The sequence below is a fragment of the Miniopterus schreibersii genome, assembly GCF_964146895.1.
Source record: "Miniopterus schreibersii genome assembly, chromosome: 13".
Classification (NCBI taxonomy): Eukaryota; Metazoa; Chordata; class Mammalia; order Chiroptera; family Miniopteridae; genus Miniopterus; species Miniopterus schreibersii.
In genome coordinates, this window is record NC_138113.1 from 7,733,224 (window position 1) to 7,754,196 (window position 20,973).

The 20,973-nt window shown below is 46.7% G+C and overlaps 1 protein-coding gene across 2 annotated transcripts in view; it reads right to left on the minus strand.

Moving 5' to 3' along the window:
- Positions 1–2,159: 2,159 nt before the first annotated feature.
- The window catches only part of LDAH (lipid droplet associated hydrolase), a 67,633-nt gene continuing 48,819 nt past the window's right edge, over positions 2,160–20,973 (minus strand). The window contains exons 6-7 of one of the 2 annotated variants that reach the window (XM_081156803.1): positions 16,582–16,664; positions 2,160–5,479 (exon numbers count right to left, since the gene is read on the minus strand). In XM_081156803.1, coding sequence (XP_081012929.1) covers positions 5,264–5,479; positions 16,582–16,664 — 299 coding nt within the window. In that variant the 3' untranslated portion in view covers positions 2,160–5,263. The remainder of the gene's footprint in view (positions 5,480–16,581; positions 16,665–20,973) is intronic. The other variant, XR_014000171.1, reaches the window with a different exon arrangement.

The window sequence follows — 20,973 nt, forward strand, 5'->3', positions numbered from 1 at the left end:
AACGTGTCACCAGTGTGTTGCCACCGACCGGGAGGCTGTGGGCGTCTGCTGAGTCCTAATCACATGCAGGTGCGCGGCCGTCAGCGGTGGCCAGCAGGAGGAGGCCCAGATGTTCCCGGGGCCTGAGCGGGTGGATTTGCAGAGTCGGAATCCTAGGCCCTCCGTGAGGGGGGGCCCCGCAGGTGCACCCGCATCCCTCGCCGTAAAGGACGCCCAGTCACGGGGTCACATTCCCCTCTCGGGGAAGAGGAATTTTCCCATAGACTTACCCAGCAAGGAAGTCTGTCCCAACGCGGGGAGGTCAGCGCAGGCCCCTCGGCCACAATGTCTGAGGAATGCGACAGAAAATGAAAACGCAGGGCTGTCCCAGAGCACAGCCTTCTGTATTGTTGCTGTAATTCCCACTTGGGGTGCTGCGCAGGGTTAGCGCTCAACAAATAATAACCACATATTTGGTAGTTGCTAATCCCCGAACTCCAGAGGTTTTCTAATCAGGAGAATGGAAGTAACAGTTGCAGCCAGAGGGGCCACGAATGGGCCACGAGGGGTAGTGGCTGTGCTTTCCGGTCATCCTGCGGTGCCGTGTCCTCGAATCTACCAGACCCACTGTGCACAGCTCACTGGGGACTGTACTCTCAGCGTGTCCTCTGCCCGGCAGGCAGGCTCTTTCCCCAAATGCACCGCCCGAGGCACTTCCCCCACCCCGAAAACCAGTCTATTCTCTCTTTCGTCCTTCTAAAACTACTCGTTCCCCACCCTCTCTTCACTTCCCTGCCAACCTGGCGCTCCCCTCCCCAGCCCACCCTCCCTTCTCAACCTCCGGGCCTGCCAGGCTGCCCACTGTTGCCTCCAGGAGGCGGCACGAGGCCGCAGGAAAAAGGGGAGAAGGCTGGCTCTGGTGGAGGCCTGCATGTGAACCCCAGCTGCCACTCAGTAGATGTGAGATCTTGAGCAAGTCACCTTTGCACCTTTGTGGTGGTCTGTGGAGTGCAATCGTAATCTCGCAGGACTGTGAGGCCTGGGGACACCCTGAAAGTGTAGGGTGAGCAGCGGGTTCTTTCTCTGGCCCTGCTCTTCCTTCCCCAAACCCAGCCAAGTTCTACCTGTCTTTCTGCACTACCTGTCCTTCTACCTGGCCTCATCCCCCTCTCCCCCTCCCCCTCCCTCCAGGAGTTGGCTCTTTACAGAACCAGGGCAACCCAGAGCCGCCTCTGACCTCCCCAGTCCTGCTCTGGATGCCTCCAGTCTGGTGGCAGAGGAGAGATCCATGTCCCACATGGGCACTCCGCACCTGGACCAATGCAATCGATCACTCACCTACATCTCTATGGGGCACAGGCGGGAAACTTAGTCCCCTTGGAAACGCAAAGCTTTTCTGTCCTCAACACTCCTGGGCCCTTTGTTTCACTAGTAGTTCCAGCCAATGATGGCTCCTGAAAGCCCACCCCCCAAGGGAAGGAGGAGCCAAGTACATGCTCTTCTCCCCTACAAGAGAAGACCAGGAACAAAGGTGATGTCTGGTGTTCCTTGGCTTCCTGCACCTTTTCTAGATGGACTGTAGGCCCCTTCAGGTGATGCCGGAGCATCCTGGGCTGTGTGTGTTGGAGTCCTGCATGGCCAGGGGCCAGAGAGCTGAGCCAGGTGAGCAAGCGTCCCCCACCCCCAAATATGAACCAGAGATGCTAAGACTGCAAGAATCGAGTTTCAGGCTGGGCGAAACTGCAGAAACTGAGCTATCGTGGGGTCCTCCACTGCACCGAGAGAGAGTAAAAGAAAAACAAGTTCGCTATCATTTGCCTTTAGGGACCACTTTATAGAGCATCGACCGTAAGCCAGACAGGATGCCCAAAGCCACATGCATGACCTCATTTACCCATGTTTCAAACAAACAAACAAACAAACAAACAAACAAACAAACAAACAAACACAAACACCCCTCCCCAAATCCAAAATCCAAAAACTGAAGCAAGTACTTTCATAGATGAAGAGACGGGGGTGCAGTGGGGGGTTGGGGAGGCTGGAGGAGAGATTCAGGGAGCTTAAGCCTATGTAACATCACAAACCCATGACATGACAGATACAGGATTTGAGCCTTGGTCTCCATTGACTGCTTAGAAGAAACTCAAGTTCTGGGAAAGAAGCAATGAGAGACAGACACAAAAGGAGAGAGCCTGTTTCTATTTAAATATTTTTATAAATTTTAAAATTGTCTTGCACTTACAAAAAGGTTGCAGGTAAAATACAGGCAACATTTCCCCCCTCTGGACCATGTGAGAGGGAACTGACATGCTGCCCTGCTGCCCCAGACACCGCAGTGTGTCTTCAGTACAAATCAGGGTATCTCCTGCTTTTCCACGTCACAGCCACTGAGCTCAGGAAATTAACATCTTCTCCCAGTTAATCTTCAGACCCCATTTGGGTTGTGCAAATCGTCCCAACAATGTTTTTTGTAATTAAAACATAGAATCCAGAATCAGGTGTTGCTGTATATTGTCATGTCCCCTTAGTGTCCTTTAATCTGGAATTAAATTTAATTTTAATGCAATGTAGGGTGAAGAGGAATTGAGCCTCTGGAGGTCACTGGCTGTCCAGGGGAGGAGCAGATCGCAAGAAGGCCCTGGCTACCTTGGACAAAAGGCCACGAGAGCCACACGAGCTGGCTGCCTCTGGAGAGCCTCTCCCATAGGCCAGAGCACACAGAACCACCGTGGGCACTGGTCACACTCCAATTCAGGCTTTCCATTGGCACTAGATAACCCCGCCCAAAGCGAAATCTTTACCAAGGACCACCCATGTGGCTGAGTGGGAAACAGGCAGCAATGCTTCTGGAAAACATTTCATCCACCGCTTATCCATCTTAGTCTTTTATTTTCAGTATTACGATAGTTAATAATAAGTATTATTATTATAGCCAATCTTTATTAAGATGCCCTTGGATAGGCATTGTGCTAAATGCTTTAATTTTATCACCCTCTTTAACTCTTCCAGCAATGAGGCGCGCATTATTAATCCTACCTTACAAATGAGGACAGTGAGGTGTGGAGAAACGAGATAAAGTTGCCTAAAAATCACACAGATGGTAAGGCCTTGTCACCTAATACATACGCATGGAAACATTTAGCCTTTTGTTTAAGCCCTAATGAAATAAAGTGAACTTCAATCTCCTGAAATCCGACTCTTCTGTCTCTCAGAGAAATACTGAGAAAAGTGGCTTTTCAATTTCACAGGGAGACTTTGACCTGAGTCTAACTCAGAACTGCTCAGCGCACACCTCTCCTCCCCCAACACACGGAGATCAGGCCAGGCAAGCCCACAGCGCTGGTAAAGCATTTATTTCAAAAATTTATTTGGTGCTTAGACGATAAACAGGAAATAAGAGCCAGTAATATTTTACTTTACCATTTTTTAAGCTCTGAAAAACAAAATGAGATACAATTTCATACACGTGGACTTTTGAAACGTGGAGTCATGTTGTAACCCTGGAGGAAAAGCTGGGAATGCTGGTCTCTATTTCAGTAGGTACGCTTCATCCAGGACTTGCTTATGTGTACAGGTCAGTACTATTGAGCATCTCCTGCAAGCATGTCGGAGCTACGAGTCTCAGCTGCTAACACCAGATTTCTAGGCCTCCCCACGCAGATGCCAATAGGCGTCTGTGTGCGGCCCTGTGCCAATGGCCTGTGTGTGTGCCGGCTCCTCTCTGAAGCCAAGAGCACTCCTTGCCTGGGGCTTGGAGTTCCCTTCCAAGAAGTCATTTGCTCTGAGGCAGAAGCCCTGTCTGCCAGTAACCTGTCCAACACTTCCCATAGGGATGGCAGCATAGCAGGGCTGACCCTGTCATCAGGGGGCTTTAGGTTTTGAGAAGAAGGCCAACATCCCATTGTCCTTAAATCTGAGGGACTCCTCCAGGAGAAACTGGAATGTTTCTGATCTATGGTCTATCGTCACTGCACTCAGTGTGGTTTATGGGCTCCTGAAGCCCCAGGATTGAGTCAGTTTGTGGAAGACAGCAATATTGTGAGCCCACTCTAGGCCAGAGAACGGCTGCTTCTCTACTAGATGTGAAGGTGTCTGGAGAAGGTAAATTTACATAATTGAATGACTTGTTTTGGTTCATTAGTAAAACCATTTCTTTCCAACTAACATGCTAATGCAGAAAGGGGACAATCACTTATGGTTATTCTCTATTCCACAATTTAAAGGTGCCCTTTTGAAAGTTACTTACTAGAAGACTGTCAGAAGGAAAGACTCACAATACAGCTAAGCCTCTACCCTCAATGCCGAGCGCGGTACTTGGCTCACTGCTTGGTCCTCAATGGGGTTCCAATGAAAAAAATCACAGAAGGGGCAACTGCGTATGGCTGATCTGGGGCAGTCTGGGGCCTCCCCATCCTGGCTGTGGAGAAGAGGAACCTGCAGGGAGCTCACAACCCTCAGGATGAGGCTCGGCACGGAGTTTGCTGGCTGTTGGGTGGTGGGAGGCACAGTCAGGATCCTTCAACTCTTGTTAGGTTAGTTGAGCAGAGGGACGTCTGGCGAACTTTATTCTCTAATGCAGGTAGACCAGGAAGTCACACTCAGGGAAGCTTCTCAGAGACAAACACAGGCCTCTCCGATGATGGCTCTGCTTGGGCCTGTGTCCCTGGTGGCCAGAAAAAAGGCTGACTTGGTGGTCTGTGACACAGGTCGGCAGGCTGTCCTAGTAGCCAGCCTGATTCTGATGGTCTCAGCCAAGACCTCTGCAAAGTCAGTTTGGGCTGATCTTCATCTTCTGTCCTGAAGGACTCAAGTCCACTGGCAAGAAGCACTGCTCATCACTTCTGCTGCTGGACTGTGAGTCCCTCTCATGACCTTACACACTTCACACACCTGACCACACACTGAGTGCTCACCCATCGCTTTTATATTTCCTCGGAGGTATTTCTATGATGTAACTCAATTAAAATCAACTAAATTTAGACTTCCTTTGTCTGCAAGGATCCTGCCTACCAAAATAAGCTGCATGGTGCCCCTGGGCCTCTCCTGTCAACATGGATCACTGTGTTCCTGAGTCTCGGAAAATGTGTGGTTAAGCCTATGGAGTATTTCGCCAACTGTGTTTACTTCAGCCAGCAGCACAGGAAGGTGGGAGCTGGTAGTTTTTAGCCAAGAGGGTCTCATTTTTTTTCTCTTCCGATACCAAACACTCAAATTAAGCATTTACCTACGCAGTCTACTAGTTACTACTGAGAGCCAGCGTGCCCACTGCCTCTGTGCCCTGCTGTCAGTCCTTTTTTCCTGTCCCGGTTTCCACTGTGGACGGGCCATCCCGCATCCAGTCAGCGACCATGTCAGCCATTTCCTGGGACGAACGAAGGATGAACGCATGAGCTATTTTTTTCTCACACAGTCGAATATCGCCTTCTGGGAAATCCTTCTTTATGTCTTCATAGTACTGTGTTGGACACCAAGGATCTATAGTTCCATAGTAAAATGTAAGCTAAAAGACAAGACGAAAACATTTTATTAGAAGACACTTTCCCCTCCCAACACAGATATGACACCAGCAACGAGCAAGCAGCCTGCTGTGAAACAGCTCTCGTGGCTGGCCCTGAGGGCTGGTCCCAAGGCTTCCCCCAGAGGGTGGCTCTTTCAAGGCAGTGAGCCTTCATGGCTTGTGGGAGTGAACTCAGAGGCATCTGGCGGAAAGAAACTCATGCAGGGAGAGTTTTGTGTGACAGACCACCCACGATTCACTAAAAGGATTCACCAGCAAAGCTGTGTGTGTTGAGGCTGGGATGGACACTGGAGAGATGGCAGATGAGAACAGAAAGAGTTATTGAGGCAAAATCACTGCTGAGTGACTAGTGACCATTCATCACACACATAATGGTTTTCCTACAGCCACATGGTAGGCACATGGGACGTGTTTGTTGAATGCATGCAAAGATGAATCGGCCAGACTCAGGCTTCTCAATGTGGCAGATGAAATGCAATCAGAACCCCGAGAGTGTCTAGGACATTTCTACAAATAGGCTCATTCGGCAGGAGAGTATGTTGATTCAGCGGGGAGGTGTTATAATCATACTCAGGTGACAGCAAACAGGCTGGTTTGAGACAGAACCTCCTTTGAGGCATAACTAAGACTGATCTCTACCTGTCCATGACACACACACACATGCATATACACATACAAATGTGTACTGTATATATGTACACATGCATGTGTACATGTGTAAGGGTTCACACATACACACGCATATATTATATATAAGTGCACACACATAAATATGTATATATTTATGCCATACATTTATAATAAGTACATATATACCTGTGTCTAGCTCTAGGCTGTTATCATTAAAAACCATGTCCCAGCTCTTCTGTATTTCTAAAACAAAAAGGCAACAAAAGTGGAATCCTATTCAGAGTGGTGCATAAAGGTAATTTCTACAAAAAAATAGGAACTAAGTTTTAAGGACCCCACAACATCTGCTATCACTGAAAAAAAGAGTTATGCCTGGTTCCAGCCCTTGAGTGGCCAGTCACACTCACGTGTAGCTTCCACAACACAGCAAATTCGCTCCCTCACTCAAACCCTTACTCATTAATCTGTCCAGCAAATAGTTAATGAGCATCTACCCTGTACTAGGAACCTGGAAAACAGATAAGACAACACAGTTTCTGGTGGGGGAAGTCTGGAGGCACCCTGCACACAAGAGAGCCATAGAGCCCGGACGAGGGACAGCTGGGAGGAACCAGCGGGCAGGAAAAGATTCCCCAGAGAGCTGAGTTTTCCTGAGCTGAGTCTTCAAGTTGGGGGAGCACACTGTGGGGAGCAGGCCAAGCAGAGCAGGTGAAAAGTCTGGAGCATGGCATGCTTGGGAATTGGAAGTAATTACACACGGCTGGAATGCAGGATGGTGGACATGAGATGAGCAAGGCCGAGAGATGGGGTCATGAACTTCTGTGCCATGTGAAGGAGGTCGTGTGAGACTCTGCAGTCCACAGGAGCTAACAAATGACCTCACACAATGAAGTGCCGATCAGGTCTGCTGGGAGGAAACTTGCTCTGGCTACACTGGCAAATGCAGGTTATTTTGTCACGCCAATGATTAGAGCCATTACCTGAATATGAACAGGTGAAACTGCTCTTATAAAACACTGGCCTTCATTATAATGACACTATGACTTAACCAGTATTTAAAAAGATGGTTAGTTAAAAGTACTCTAAAGAGGAAAATGTTCCATGGAGTCCTCCAGAGAGTGATTACTAACAACTAAACAGTGAGGTGCAGACCTATCCTGAATCACTTCACAGAGATTTTCTGGCTGTCACCTGGGGTTTAGTTTTGAATGATGCAAAGGATCTGTGGCTCATAGATTTCTCAATACATTCTTCCTAGTTTCCTGTTTTTGCTCACTACCACCACCTCTGGGCACTCTCTTCAAAGCCCCTAGAGCCAGAATTCGTTTGCCGTGGCCCTGGGCAGAGTGGAAAGTTCTTTGTGCCTCCTGGAGAGCGGGAGCCCCGGCAGCTGCCTGGTTCTTTCCTCCCAGAGCCAGTATCTCAACAGCTCTAACATGCTGGACTTTACCACCAGTGGGTGACTGTTGTGACCACTTGTAGAAAAATAAGTTTCCCAGACTTTCTCAGCAACCATCCTGCTACGGCTTCCCCTTGACATGCTGTTGGCAGTACAAGCTGTCTGCAGGCTTAGTTACCTATCAATGGGCCCAACGGCTTCAGTGCTTCCTAAACCACTCCCCTCTTACCAACAGGAGCCCTTTAAATTATACCCAGGAGAGAGCATAGGAACAGAAACTGAGCCCAACTGTGCAGAGGTTCCTCAGAGTATGAAAGTGTTGAGAAACCTGGAAATTCAGACACAGGCACGAGTCCATCAGACCTGCCCCCTGCTCCAGGACACGGAGAAAGGCACCCTGGGAGCCCTCACACCAGGACAAGTGAGAGTGGTGACGTCTTGTGAGAAACCCTAATACAAGACAGTGGACTAGAAGGGAAGCAAGACAGAAAAGACCTCCCCCACTGAGCCCCTGGACAAGGAGAACATCACTGCACGGACCTGCTGCTGCTTCCTGCCTAATATCTCAGACTATTTCTATGGAGGAGTTCACATTCACATTTACTTTTTAAAAAAATTTATTTTTATTGAATTTATTGGGGTGACACTGGTTAATAAAATCATATAGTTTTCAGCTGTACAATTCTATAATATATCATCTGTATACTGTGTTATGTGTTCACCACCCCGAGTCTAGTCTCCTTCCATCACCATTAATTCCCCCTTTACCCTCTCCTGCCTCCCCACCCGCCTTCCTACCTCCCCAGCCCCTTTCCCTCCGGTGATCACCACACTGTTGTCTGTGTCTACGAGGTATTTCCCCCCTTAATCCCTTCACCTTTCTCACCCAGCCCCCCTACCCACTTCCCTCTGACAGCTGTCAGTCTGTTCTCTGGATCTGTGAGTCTGTTTCTATTCTGTTCATCAGTTTATTTTGTTCACTAGATTCCACGTATAAGTGAGATCATATGGTACTTGTCTTTCCCTGACTGAAATGTCTCCAGTGAGAAGTCCAGCTTGATAAGCCTCAGCCCTGAGGAGATACCACCCCTCCCCTATGTGTGAAGGGGCCAGCCAGTGGAACAGGAGTCATACATGGATTACTGGGTGGGATACCTTCCGGGATCAAGAGACAAGTCATGTCCAAGTAGTTACGGGGTGGCACTGCCCTCGGCAGGCACAGGGGACCTCAGCACAGAGCAACGGCAAGGAGTCTAGATTCTCACGTGATTTTCCCTCTTGGTCCTCCCTGACCAGTCACCATGGAGAGGGGGCTGCATTGGCTAAATCTCCAAGTTCTGGTGGGGTAATGCCTTTTTGTTTTTCAAGTTCTTCTTCAGGCTACAGTTACTGAAGGGCTCTCTATGAAAATCTTGGCATACAAGTAAAACACATGGGTATTTCTAATGCCTCTACATACCCTGGCTCAAGATACTTCCTGTTCCTTATAGATTATTAGTCACAGGCCACAGATGTGCACAGAGGACTCGGCATCTGTAATCCTAAACAGGAAACTAAGAAAGTATGGGCTGTATGGAGGCAGTGGGGGGAGGGAGGACAGGTGAAGTAGAAAGAAGGAACTGGACACGGAGGCACAGTGGGTAAGAGTGTATGCTATTAGGATGCCGATATGTAAAAAGCATCACAACAAATAGTAATGAACTGATGAAAACTGAGTAATGGGCCAGGTTCTGTGCTTTGTACGCCCTGTGTTCATTGAGTCCTTGTAATAGTATTTGGGGAAGGTATTTTACATAAAAGAAAACTGAGGCTTAGAGAGACGAACTTGCTTACCTTGAAACAATCAGTGAATGTAAAGCTGGGCTATAAATCCAGAGACAACAGAGAACTGACCTGCAGTTGCCAGAGGCAGGGGTGGGAGTGGGGAGTTGGGTGAAGGGGGTCAAAAGGTACAAACTCCCATTTATACGATGAGTAAGTCCTGGGGGGCATAGTTAACAGTATATATTGTATAGTTAACAGTATATATTGTATATCTGAAAGTCGTTAAGAGAGTAGACCTTCAAAGTTCTCATCACAAGAAAAAAATGTGTAACTGGGTGAGGTGACAGACGTTAACTAGACTTATTGTGTTGATCACTTCACAGTATACACACATATCAAATCATTGTCGTACACCTTAAACTAACATAATGTTTCATGTCAATTATGTCTCAGAAATAATCTCGTACCGGATTACTTCTCTCTATTCAACAGTCCAGTAGGACTATTGGTATCATAGGAGGTTCAGGTCTAATAAAAGAAAGTTTTTTGTCATCTTAGAATTTTATTTATTTATTTACTTTGTCTTTTGTTACCTTATGGATAAACTGAATTTTAGAAGCTCCTGAGGAAATAATTCACCATGTGGCCAGGTTTGGCATAAACGAGTGCTTTCTGGTACTCAGGCAAGCTGAACGTTATTTCTTCTACAGCCCTGGGGCAATCTGTCTCATGACACAGTGCAGACCTGAGCAGAGCGTTAAGTGGTGTTACGTGGCACCATGCTTGGAGCGGAAGGGCCTCTCATAAAGCCTGTGTGCTCCATTAGTAAAATAATCTGTGAAGCTGCTCAAGCTCACCATGAAGTTGCAGGGGGAGAGCATGTGTGGCAGGTGCAGTTAAGAGCCTGGGCCTGAGCCACAGCCCTAAACGGGAATGTGGTTCTCGTTGAGCATTGCTCCCTTCAGCCAGCCACTTAGCCTCTCTGTGCCTGTTTCCTCCTCTGTAAAGTGGGGACAGAAGTAGCTGCCTTGTGGGCTGGTGGAGAGCATAGAAAAGAGCATATCACATACCTGACATGTAGTCAGCAGCCTTCCAGAGCAGCTGCTATTATAATGCAATGGTGATGCAGACAAGGGGACCTCTAGACTCAAACTGTGTGATGGTGGGGACAAATCTGCCCAGGTCAGAGGAAAAACAGCCACAGGACCTTAAACTAGCTTTTGAGAAAATATACTTTCCTTTGATAAGTCAGGCTCAGAAAATAAAGTCGTATTAAACATAAGCTGAAAGCAAAGTATTTTATTATGTACACTATTCATTCTCTCTCTCTGTCACAAAAACAAACACACACACACTGAATTCCCCTGAAATAACAGTGGAGAAAGACATTGGATGGAAGAGAAGCCACCAGTCAATAAACACTGAAGCACAACCTTGTCTTCAAGCCACCGTGCACACTCAGCCGCTCAGTGGCTCCTCACTGACCTTTACTCACAAGTGAGGCCCGGAGCCTAGGCTGCATGCCATTTGAGTATCTTCGCTGCATGTCTCACAAAACGAAAGCAGGCACCAGCATCCTGAGACCATGACTTCCCTTCCTGGCAGGGCTCATAGGATGAGCAGCCCCTGGGCTCCTGCAGCAGCAGGGATGAGGCCTCTGGTTTCCTGGGCTGTGTGAGGCTCCTTTGCTAACATTTCAGAGTCACAGCTCCCTGGCTACATTAACAGGCTTCCCAGCTAAGGTTTTGTGTTGATACTTTTAGGAGTGCCCTGAACTGTCACCCTGTGTGACAGCAGACAGCCAGCCAGAGCCAAGAAAGTAAACAAAGAGTGCTGGTGTAGATGCTCAGGGGGAGGTACATTTTCTCTGCCTTACTTTGGGAAGTCAGGGAAAATTACGTATGCTATGCCTGCCTTCCCCACTTCTTTCCTTCTCGGAAAGAACTCCCACCTGACCAGTTTTTCTTTTTAATCCAAGAAGCAAAAGGTGAGCTATAAAGCAGCCAGCTGCTTACCAAGGGGTCAAATTAGTACTCATACATCTAGACCTCCTGCCTCCCGGCTAGACTTCCCTGCCCTGCCTCCATTTCCTCAGTTTCAGCCCTTCCAGCTCTCCCTGGCCCAGGGTCCAAACCGTGAGGTGCCCAGTGCACTCACCTGTGGGAGAACCCAGAACAGGCTGGCTGACAGCAATGGCCTCTGCCTCTCTCCCACTCCCAAAGCCAGACACCTAAGCCTCAAATCTGCAACCTTAGAGGAAACCTACTCTGTAACATAGCTCCTCCCAGTTGTTTAAAAATCCTCCTCTGGGAATGGCAGTCACAGCTTTAAGGTTTCACTGCAGTCTTTCTGAACAGCCATTTATAGGAACTTGAGGAATTGACAAAGAAAGGGAGACAGTTTAGGAAATTCATTTTCCAATTTACCTTGTTTCCTTTCTTCCCAAACTGGCTCAATTACCTAAGATTAAAACAGTGGCTGAGGGTGGAGGTGGAAACACAGCCCTTCAGGACATGGAGCCCTGCTCCCCTCTGCAGGCCTGCAGGGGCAGTGGGAGTCGACACCCCACAGGAGGAGCAGGCCCAAGCGGTGACTGACTGGACCTCATTTCCGTGGTTGGAATACACACATCAAAAGCCTGCACAGTGGGCTCGCTCCTTCTGCGTGACTCAAGAGTATAGGACAGAACCACTCACTCCCAGATGGAAGTCACTGAGCTATCCAGCAACTAGCTTCATCTCTGCCTCCTTGGGACCGGAGTGAGACGCTGGCCCAAGGGCTCCATGTCCCTCTGGTGAGGCATCGGGGGCCAATTTACCCTCCTGTCCCTGTTCCGGTCCCCCGCGGTACACGTCTCAGGAGAGCGGGAGATGCTGGAGGAAGGGCCTTGCTTAACTAGGTCAGAGAACGGCCAAGTGCAGCTCGTCTGAACTCTCTGCTCTAGTCCTGGGCCCAAGTCCTGGGAAAGACTAAGTGCCACTGTGCCTTCCCTCACCGCTGTCCTGCACAGTGGCTCCCTCAGGCACAACGGCATTGGGCACTCCTGGATCTGCTACATATTCACTTTCGTCAAAATCCTTCATTACAGAATGAAAACATCTGGGCAGGGATGTGTAGGGGGAGGAAAAGTTAGCCTAATAATCTTTTTAAAGTACTCAGAGGCACATCTAGGCTATAATTAATAATAATAATCCTTTTTTACTGAATGCTTAGCACGTGCCACACACTTTCGCACCACATTTACATGAATTATAGCATGATGTTTTTGGAACAGCTGTATGAGAACAGATACATTAAACCACTGTATTGATGAATAAAGGAGGCACAGTGAGGTCCAGTAACTTAACCAAGCTCATCTAAATAGAAAGTGGCAGAGATGGAGCCAGAAGCTCAGTCTGTGGCTCTGAAGACTCTGTTCCCTAGTATACATCTGCCCCCCTCAATCACGCTCCATGTCATTTCCAGGATGATTATGACATTCCGAATCGGCGTCAGAGCGAGGTGTGGTGGCAGTGCAGTCCTGGCTGGCTGGGCTGGGGAGGGCTCCTTATGCTCTGCGGAGCAGGACCTGCACATGTCTGAAGGATGTGCATGCCTGGACCTACAAACACTGCAGAGGTTTGTTCCCAGGACAACACACATCTCTGGGCTCAGGTGGGCTGAGGAGGGTAGGGAGAGAGCCACAGGGAGGCATTTCTGTTCCTGGGGACACTGCCCTTTCCGAAATCACAGTCGCCTGGCCTGGCCCTGGCGGGCAGGGGCAGACCTCTGTGCAGGCGACCCCGCCAGTGCTGCCCACCTTCCTCAGAGAGCTGTCTCCTGTGTCTGCCTGGGACCAGTTCCAGAGCCCTGTGGACAGAGCTGCGCAGGCTCCGTCTGGCAGGAGCGCACACCAGCTGTTTCCATAAGCCTAGGCCAAAGACGGTCACGGCAGTTTAGAATTTCCCTCCTAAGTGAGTTTTAAATGAAAACTTCAAGTTTCTAAATCAAACACGAATTCACTTCCCTATGAATGAGACTCACATCCCCTCATGGTTTAGAGCAACGACAGAGCGCGGGAATGCTGACCTCCCACTTGCCTGGGACACACAGGTGCCTCATAAAGCAGAGCATACCCCAGAGGCTCCCGGAGAACCGGGGCTGAGGTGGCGAGAACGCACAGGTGACTCTCATACTCTGGCGTATTCCGTCCTGGTTCTCACTCCCGTCCCACCCCCTCCACTTCCGTCTTACTCCTGAGCTCCTCTCTGTCCCCCTGACCTTCAGGCTGTTCCCCCAGATCAGCCTTCAGATTCTTCTCCCTTGTACTACATACTGACCCATGCTCAGGGCGTCAGACGTATCCTCACCACTCCCAAATGAAACCTGGCCCAGACCACTCTTCCAAGCGGCACGCCCACACTCCAGCTCTCTGCCAGAAGTGTGTCCACTCGGACCTCCCACAGGTACTCGAACAGGTGAAGCACAAGCATGACGCCACAGGCCATACGAATACTCTTCTAGAAACAACTAGGAGTCTGAAACACTTGCTCTAGGAAAGGGAAGGAACTTTATGCAGTGTTGAAGCGCTGCAAATAGTTTGATCCTGTGTGTCAAGTCTCTAGATCCAGAAAGGAAGGAAGGAAGGGAGGGAGGGAGGGAGGGAGGAAGACAATCAGCCCAGTAGATTTTCCAAGTGAAAAAGGCCAATTTTTGTCAAGAAGAGAAAAAGCTCTCTTTGTATGGATAGTGAAAATCCAGAGGTAGAAATCTGAATTTAGAGCCAAAGCCTTCTGATGATGGTCTGACAGTTTTGTAGGGGGACTGGCGGGGATTCAAAAGCCATCCCCATGATGCAGTAGAGAGACTATTTTTAGACTAACTTTCCTGTGGCTTCCTGACTGAATGGCAAAAAGATACATTTTTCAGAATTATTTTGAACACTGAATAACTGAGATAGATTGAATGGTTTTTGCACCAAAGTGTATGGCTCAAGAAGTCTTCCCACTGGGCAGTTCCGGGTAGGTATGACGTTTCTGAACACCCATGTTTGGGCTGCAATGAGACGGAGTATTCTGACTGGACACCTGGAGTAGGGGTCTGTCCAGTCCTGGGACATGGTTCTCGAGTTTGATTCATTGTAAGGTGGTTGGGGCAATGCCCACTATCTTCCCAGAACGATGTGCCCTTCCGCGGTTCCTTGCTTTCTCAAGCAGATGGAGACCTGTGTTGACTCAACTTTCCCCAATATTAAATTACAGCATGTTTCTCCTTTTTTTCATCACAAAACAAAAAGTTCCCGTCTCCGTACCTCGTTTCACTTAGGAGTTGGAACTGCGTTATTCTAGTGGAAGCGCAAACTTTGCTGGTAAGAGGATAATCAGTGAACTGCCAGATAGCTTTGCCCCATTCAGCTAAGAGATGCCCTGCTTTCCCAAACTCCACAAGTACTTTTAACGCTGCCTTAAAACCAAAACAAAGCCATTCTCTGCCGCTGGGAAAGTTTATTTCTCTGAGTGTTAATATTAACCTTGAAACGCCTGCCATTGAGCATTCTATCCCCATGTTTCTCCCATAAAAGTTTCAGTAAACTTACAGTCCTGACACGTGGTTACCACGAGCAGACCTCTATCTGGGAATGATTACGCCTGCATATGGATCTAACTTGGGGCAGGAATAAGCTAGCACCTTCCTTTGACCTCGTTGTGAGCACAGCACAAACAGAATCCAGGAATGATGAGTCTTTTACAGCAGCTGGCTCCCACAGGTGGCAGGATGATGGGCTTGGACACAGGAGGGGTCGAGTCAGTCAGCAAGTGTGAGATTTGGAAGTGATCATCTGCCAGTCTTATTATTAACTGGGAGTTGAGTTGTTTTTATGAACTTCCAGCCTTGAGAACTTAAATGCATTTTTGAAACAAATTCATCTATAATTTAACAGAAAAACAAAATCCTTTTTCTTGTATTTTCACATCCTTCAATGACTGAAAAAAAAGTTGAAAGCCCTGGAGACAGGGTCCTTTGAGGCCGGCACCTCCCCCATTCAGCTTGTGAGGGTTTCCTTCTAGATCCAAACGTTCAATCTTTAGTCAATTGCTATTTGAGAAATATGATGACCACCACGGCCATAGACAAACACAAACTGGCATTTCCAAAAGTCCTCTCTGGGTGATGCTACTACAGATCATGTTGTGAAAATATTTTTTTAAAGAACATATACACCTCTTGCTTTAAGATAACTGTACTGGGCAGTAATAGAAAGGTGAATTAACACTGTAGGCCAGTTTAAGTCAAATGTCTCCAAGTCTATGAAGAGACTGTGAACCCAATAGATTTCACATGCAGACCACAGGCTCCTGGGCCCTGTAAGAACCAGCCCCTCAGCAGATGTCACTGCTCAGCACTAACGTAAAGCTCTAAGTTAGTGAGTCTGACAAGAAGATAGATGCACACATGAAATTTAAACATTTCTAGTAGCTACATAAAAAAAGTATAAAGGAATGGATGAAATTACTTTTAATAATATACTTTACTTAACCCAACAGATCTTAAAATATTCAACAAGTAATCAATATAAAAATATTAATGAAATATTTTACTTTTTGGTACTAAGTTTCTTAAATCCAATGTGGACTGCACACTCACGGTGTATCTCAATTCAGACTAGTCATGATAACCATGCGTGGACAGATGATGTAGCTCTACCCTATTCAGAATGGACAGACAGACAAATGATGTCACGGGAATACCAGAGCCACCTAAAGTCTAGGGTGCTTAGACCTCACAGTTTCAGAGACTGGTGCTTCCAAATGTCTTTGTCTGAGTAGCATTTGCAGCAGAAACTCACAAATGCTAAATGTTTCAATCTTTGCCTTTCTGTGCTTGCTTGTATAGAAAACTGGTCTTGGTGTCAGCTGGGCCCTGCTACTCTAATGCACTGGACAATATGAAAGATAGGCTCACTGAGTTGTAGTAACGGTAGTTCTTTTCCAATGTTTTACTGACATTTTAATAGAATTCATTTATTTTATAAATATTACTGAGAAATCGTCTCAGTACAAGGCCCTAGAGAGTAGTATGGATTCTAAAAATAAACCCAACAAAAATAGGTGGTAAGATATATTTAATTATGCCATCAGCTTTACTTACTCTCTATGCAACATTCAAAGAGAGCATTAATTTTAACCAGAAGCAGAACTCTATCTGAATCCACAAACCCTTGAGGTCTTACAGACTAACCAATTCCAGCCTCTCATCTTCAGTAAATATTTCTGCCCATCTACTTACTTCCCCGAAGTGCTAAAGTGATTACCTTAGATAAATGCTCCTTTATGGTTTCGTTGTCTCTCTTCACCACCTCCATCATTTCCTGGCCCCCAAGGTAGGCAGCATTAGCTACATTCAAAAAAAGAAAGGCAAACATTTAGAATAGATAGGACAAACACAACTGTCAGGTTGACTGCAGTACATTCCCGTTGCCCCCTTTTCTCTTGGCAAGTGCTCCCTGACATGAGATTGTGAGGCCAAGACGGGTGTGTGAGTCAGGCAAGGTTGTCGTCTCTGGACACAACAGTATGTACCACAAAAGAACCGCCGCTCACTCTCACTTGGCTCTCTCAACAGCAATGTTTAGAAGGGCGATGGCCTAACGTCAGACACCACAGCAGGTGACGTGTAATTGTACCCGATCGATATGTTTATATGATGTAATGATTTACAGGTAAATCATTAGAAGCACAAATGTTCACAGATCTTTGACAAAGGTAGCATTTCAGAAGAGCAGAAGCCAGGTGATCTGTGGAAGGCAGAATTCTCAGTTGACACAAGGAGTCCTTGCCCTTTTGTCATCCCTCCCTTTTCAGTGTGGGGGAACCTGTGAGTAAGATGATGTATGATTCCCAAAGTTATGCTTTATAGTGAAGATGACTTTAAGGAAGATGATACTGGTGGGCCGAACCTTGCCACACGAGCCCCCCAAATACGAGTATTCTCTGGATGGTGGCAGAAGGGGAGTCAGAGATTCAAAGCATTAAATGGTTAAATGCTCCACTGCTGGTCTGAAGAAGAAGCTCATGTAGAAAGGACGTGAGAGTGACCTATAGAAGCTGAGAGGGACCCCTGATTGATAGCCAGCAAGAAAATGGGGACCTCGGTCACAAGGCCACATGCACTGGATTTTGCCCACAACCCGATGGAGCTCAGAAGTGGATTTTTGGATACGCAGGGGCATGAGGGAGGCTCTGAGACCCAGGCAATGGTGATTCTTGTGCTGGAAGTTGCGTGGGAGGCTTGCTTTATGCTCATTCATGGAGGTAAACATTTACGCTTTAAGCACTTTTCTGTAGCGTCACTGTTGAATTAGAAGTTTAAAAATTCAAATAACTTGTAAGGAATCTCATTTTTTAAAAGTAAATTTTTCATCAAGGAATGTATCTCACCCTACCTTTATTCCTATTCTTTTTTCCCCCTGATAATTTCTCACCTAAGTCTACTTTTAAAAAATAAAAGGCAGTAGAATACCAGCTGGCCTTTCCAGTGATTGCCTCAAAGAACTCATCTTTTTCATTCCTCAGAAATGCTCAGGATACGACACAGTGATCAGAAATAATAATACCAAACAGGAGTGTAATTTCCTAAGGGGAAAACACATTTCTCTTGGCAAAGACTGTCAACAGCATTCCTGGAAACAAGCAGAATTCAGAGTTTCAAGCACCACAGAGAAGGAAATATCTAGAAGCAGGAGTAATGGAAACAAAAACACAGAGAAAGAGAATGATTTACAACAATCTTACTTACTTTTGTTCATTAAAAATCCAAATACAGGTGCTATAAAAACTCACTGAGGAGTCTAATATTCTATTTTATTCATTACTATCATCTGCAATCTGTGTAATGTTCGAATATTATTATAGGACTTCAACTCATGGTTTGTGGCTCACGGTTTGAAACAGCTAAGTGAGGGCTGAAGTTGGAGGTCCATAGGATATTCCTCTCACAGGTCCAATGCCATCACTGAATTCCCCAAGCACACATAATCTAGAAAAGACAGCTGCCTTCTGCTTAACTCAATTGCCCATCTTGATGTCATTTTGTCAGTCTAAGAAAATCCCAACTCATCTTTAAGTTCAGTTTCATTTATCTTCCCTTTCCTTACTTTCCTAGGTAGAACTAATCTCTCCTTTCCTGGCACCACCCATGCCCTATATCAGCGCTCATGACAGCCCTTACCTCCATAATGGGGGGTGGCTGGGGAGATAGCTATTAGTAAGCACACTCATGGATGTGAAAAAGCAGAAATTTTATTTAAAATTCTCTTTCAAAATAAAAGGTGTAGTAACAATCACCATGGGAACTGGGATGGGCTCTACTGTGGCTGGGCGCATCCAGACGCACTCCGAGGAGGGCCTGTCGTGGATGCACCGCACAGCCCAGTCCCAGGTTGTCTTGCCTAGGCTTATGAAGCCCAGACACATTCTGGAGGGATGTGGCTGCAGCGGATTTTAGTTATGGTGGGGAGAAGATGGAGTTAACTGTCTCAGTTACTGGTTAACTAGTATGGATGGAGCTCACTGGCTAGGTGTTTGATGGGTGGGGTGTGCTATAATTAAGTCTATGGAAGATGAGTCCCAGGGCCATCCTGGAGTGGGAATGTAGTAGATACTATGTACCTACCCAAAAGCCAATGAAAAAAACCCTTATTTTCTCTACTAGAGACATGGGAAAGTCAAAACATACGATTTCATATCTCTTACAGCTAGAGATGTCGCATAGTTCTGGCTAATAATCTACTGGCAGAAGTTGCTCGGGGAGGGCTTCCTTCTAAGTAAGCCAAAGCTGCATCAGGAATAAGCCTTCTGCCTCCCCTTTCCCTTCATCTTTCCAAATGTCAGACATGAGGCCTAGAGGGGCAGAAGTCACTGTGTGATCATGAGACGATGTGGAAATAAAGGTCTATGTGCAAAGGACAAGAGGGGAAAATCTATAAAGAACCCACATCCCCGAAGGCCCCATTCAGATGTTATTTACCTCTAGAGTCTAGACTATCTACCTCTAGACTTCCTGGTGCATGAGAAGAGGAGGTTTCTGTTTAGGCCACTGTAATCTAGACTTCTGTTATCTATAGTTAAACGCAACCCTGGCTGATTAAAGCAAGTAGATTCGGGGTCTTTGAATTTCCTGGGTGCTTTTGGTCATAGTACAGGGGTTGAAGCTGTCCTTAACCTCCCATCTGATTCTGGTGCTTGGCTGGGGGAGAGGGTGTTATCATGCCGTATCTCTACAAACCAGGACTTCCCTGCGAGGAGGCAGAGGTGGGAACTGACCGAAAAAGAGCCATTCCAGGAATAGCCCCTCCTAGCACATCTTCTGACTGCTCATGAGGATGGCAAGACGTTGCTGAGTGCAGGGAAGTTAGGGAGGTGCAAACCAAGGAGGACGGTGAAGCAGCAAAGTTCTTGGGATTGAGGACAGACTGTGGACCTGAGACACGAGTGTTCCCCACTCCAGCAGAGCTCCATCCAGACAGATCTGCTCAGGCAGAGTGAGGCTAGGCCCTCTGAGAGCACAAACCAGGAGAGTTTGCCAGAAGATTAAGCAGGACTAGACATGCTCAGAAACCCAGGGGAAGTCTTCTTACAAGGGGAGCTCTCTGGTGTTCTCTATATTTTTCCAGATTGTTTTCCACCTTTTCCTAATAGTGCCAAATGTGGCTTTCAGCAATGTGAAAACCAGACTTAAAAATGTAATTCTCCCATTCCAAAATTTCTGCAGAACTGAGAGGAATGTTTATTATTCACACAATGTGTTTCTCCATAAGCCAAGAATTTGGTTATTATAACCATCCATTTAGTCTGCAAACAGATAATATTATCTGTGTGACAGTGAGTTCACCAAAGTGAAAAACACAACTCAAAGTGTATGCTTTTTTTTAAATCCTCACCTGAGGATATTTTTTCCATTGCTTTTCAAAAAGAGTGGAAGGGAGGGAGAGAGAGGGAAACATCGATGTGAGAGAGACACATCAATTGGTTGCCTCCTGCACCAGCCCCGACTGGGGTCCGGATGGAGCCTGCAACTGAGGTACGTGCTCTTGGCCAGAATCGAACCCGGGACTCTACAGTCTGCGGGCTGACACTCTAACCACTGAGCCAAACCGGCCAGGGCTCAAAGAGTACAATTTTTAAAAAACACAATACAATTTTTTAGAGTGGCAGATAATTTAAATATATGTAAAATTTATACATATGTAAATTTTTCTTTAGAAAAAAAAGTAAAACCTCAAGTCATTTAATTCTAAAGCAGGAATGGTATTCTAGTACCATAGCTAATCACCTCTTGTCCTTAATCCTAATACTGACTACATACACTCAAAACAATCTTTTCCTTCATCGCCGAATTTTAGGCTAAACTTCCATGAATCATTAAAGGTGCAGTTGGCTTTCATACATGGATTTTCCTAAGCTACACACATAAATGAGAGGACAGGTAACATGGAAATCTAGTTTTGTCTCATTCAAAAAATTATTCTGGGATTGAGTTACACATAACCTGAGAAGAAATTTGTGATTCCTTAATGAAGCTTACGTGTCAGCTCACTGAATAGTTCAGTTCCTTTCATATAACTGTACATGTTTTCAAAAGTTATTTCCATATTGATTAAGGGAAGGAAAGATTGTGAAAGGGGAGAGGAGTAGCCCCTCCTAGC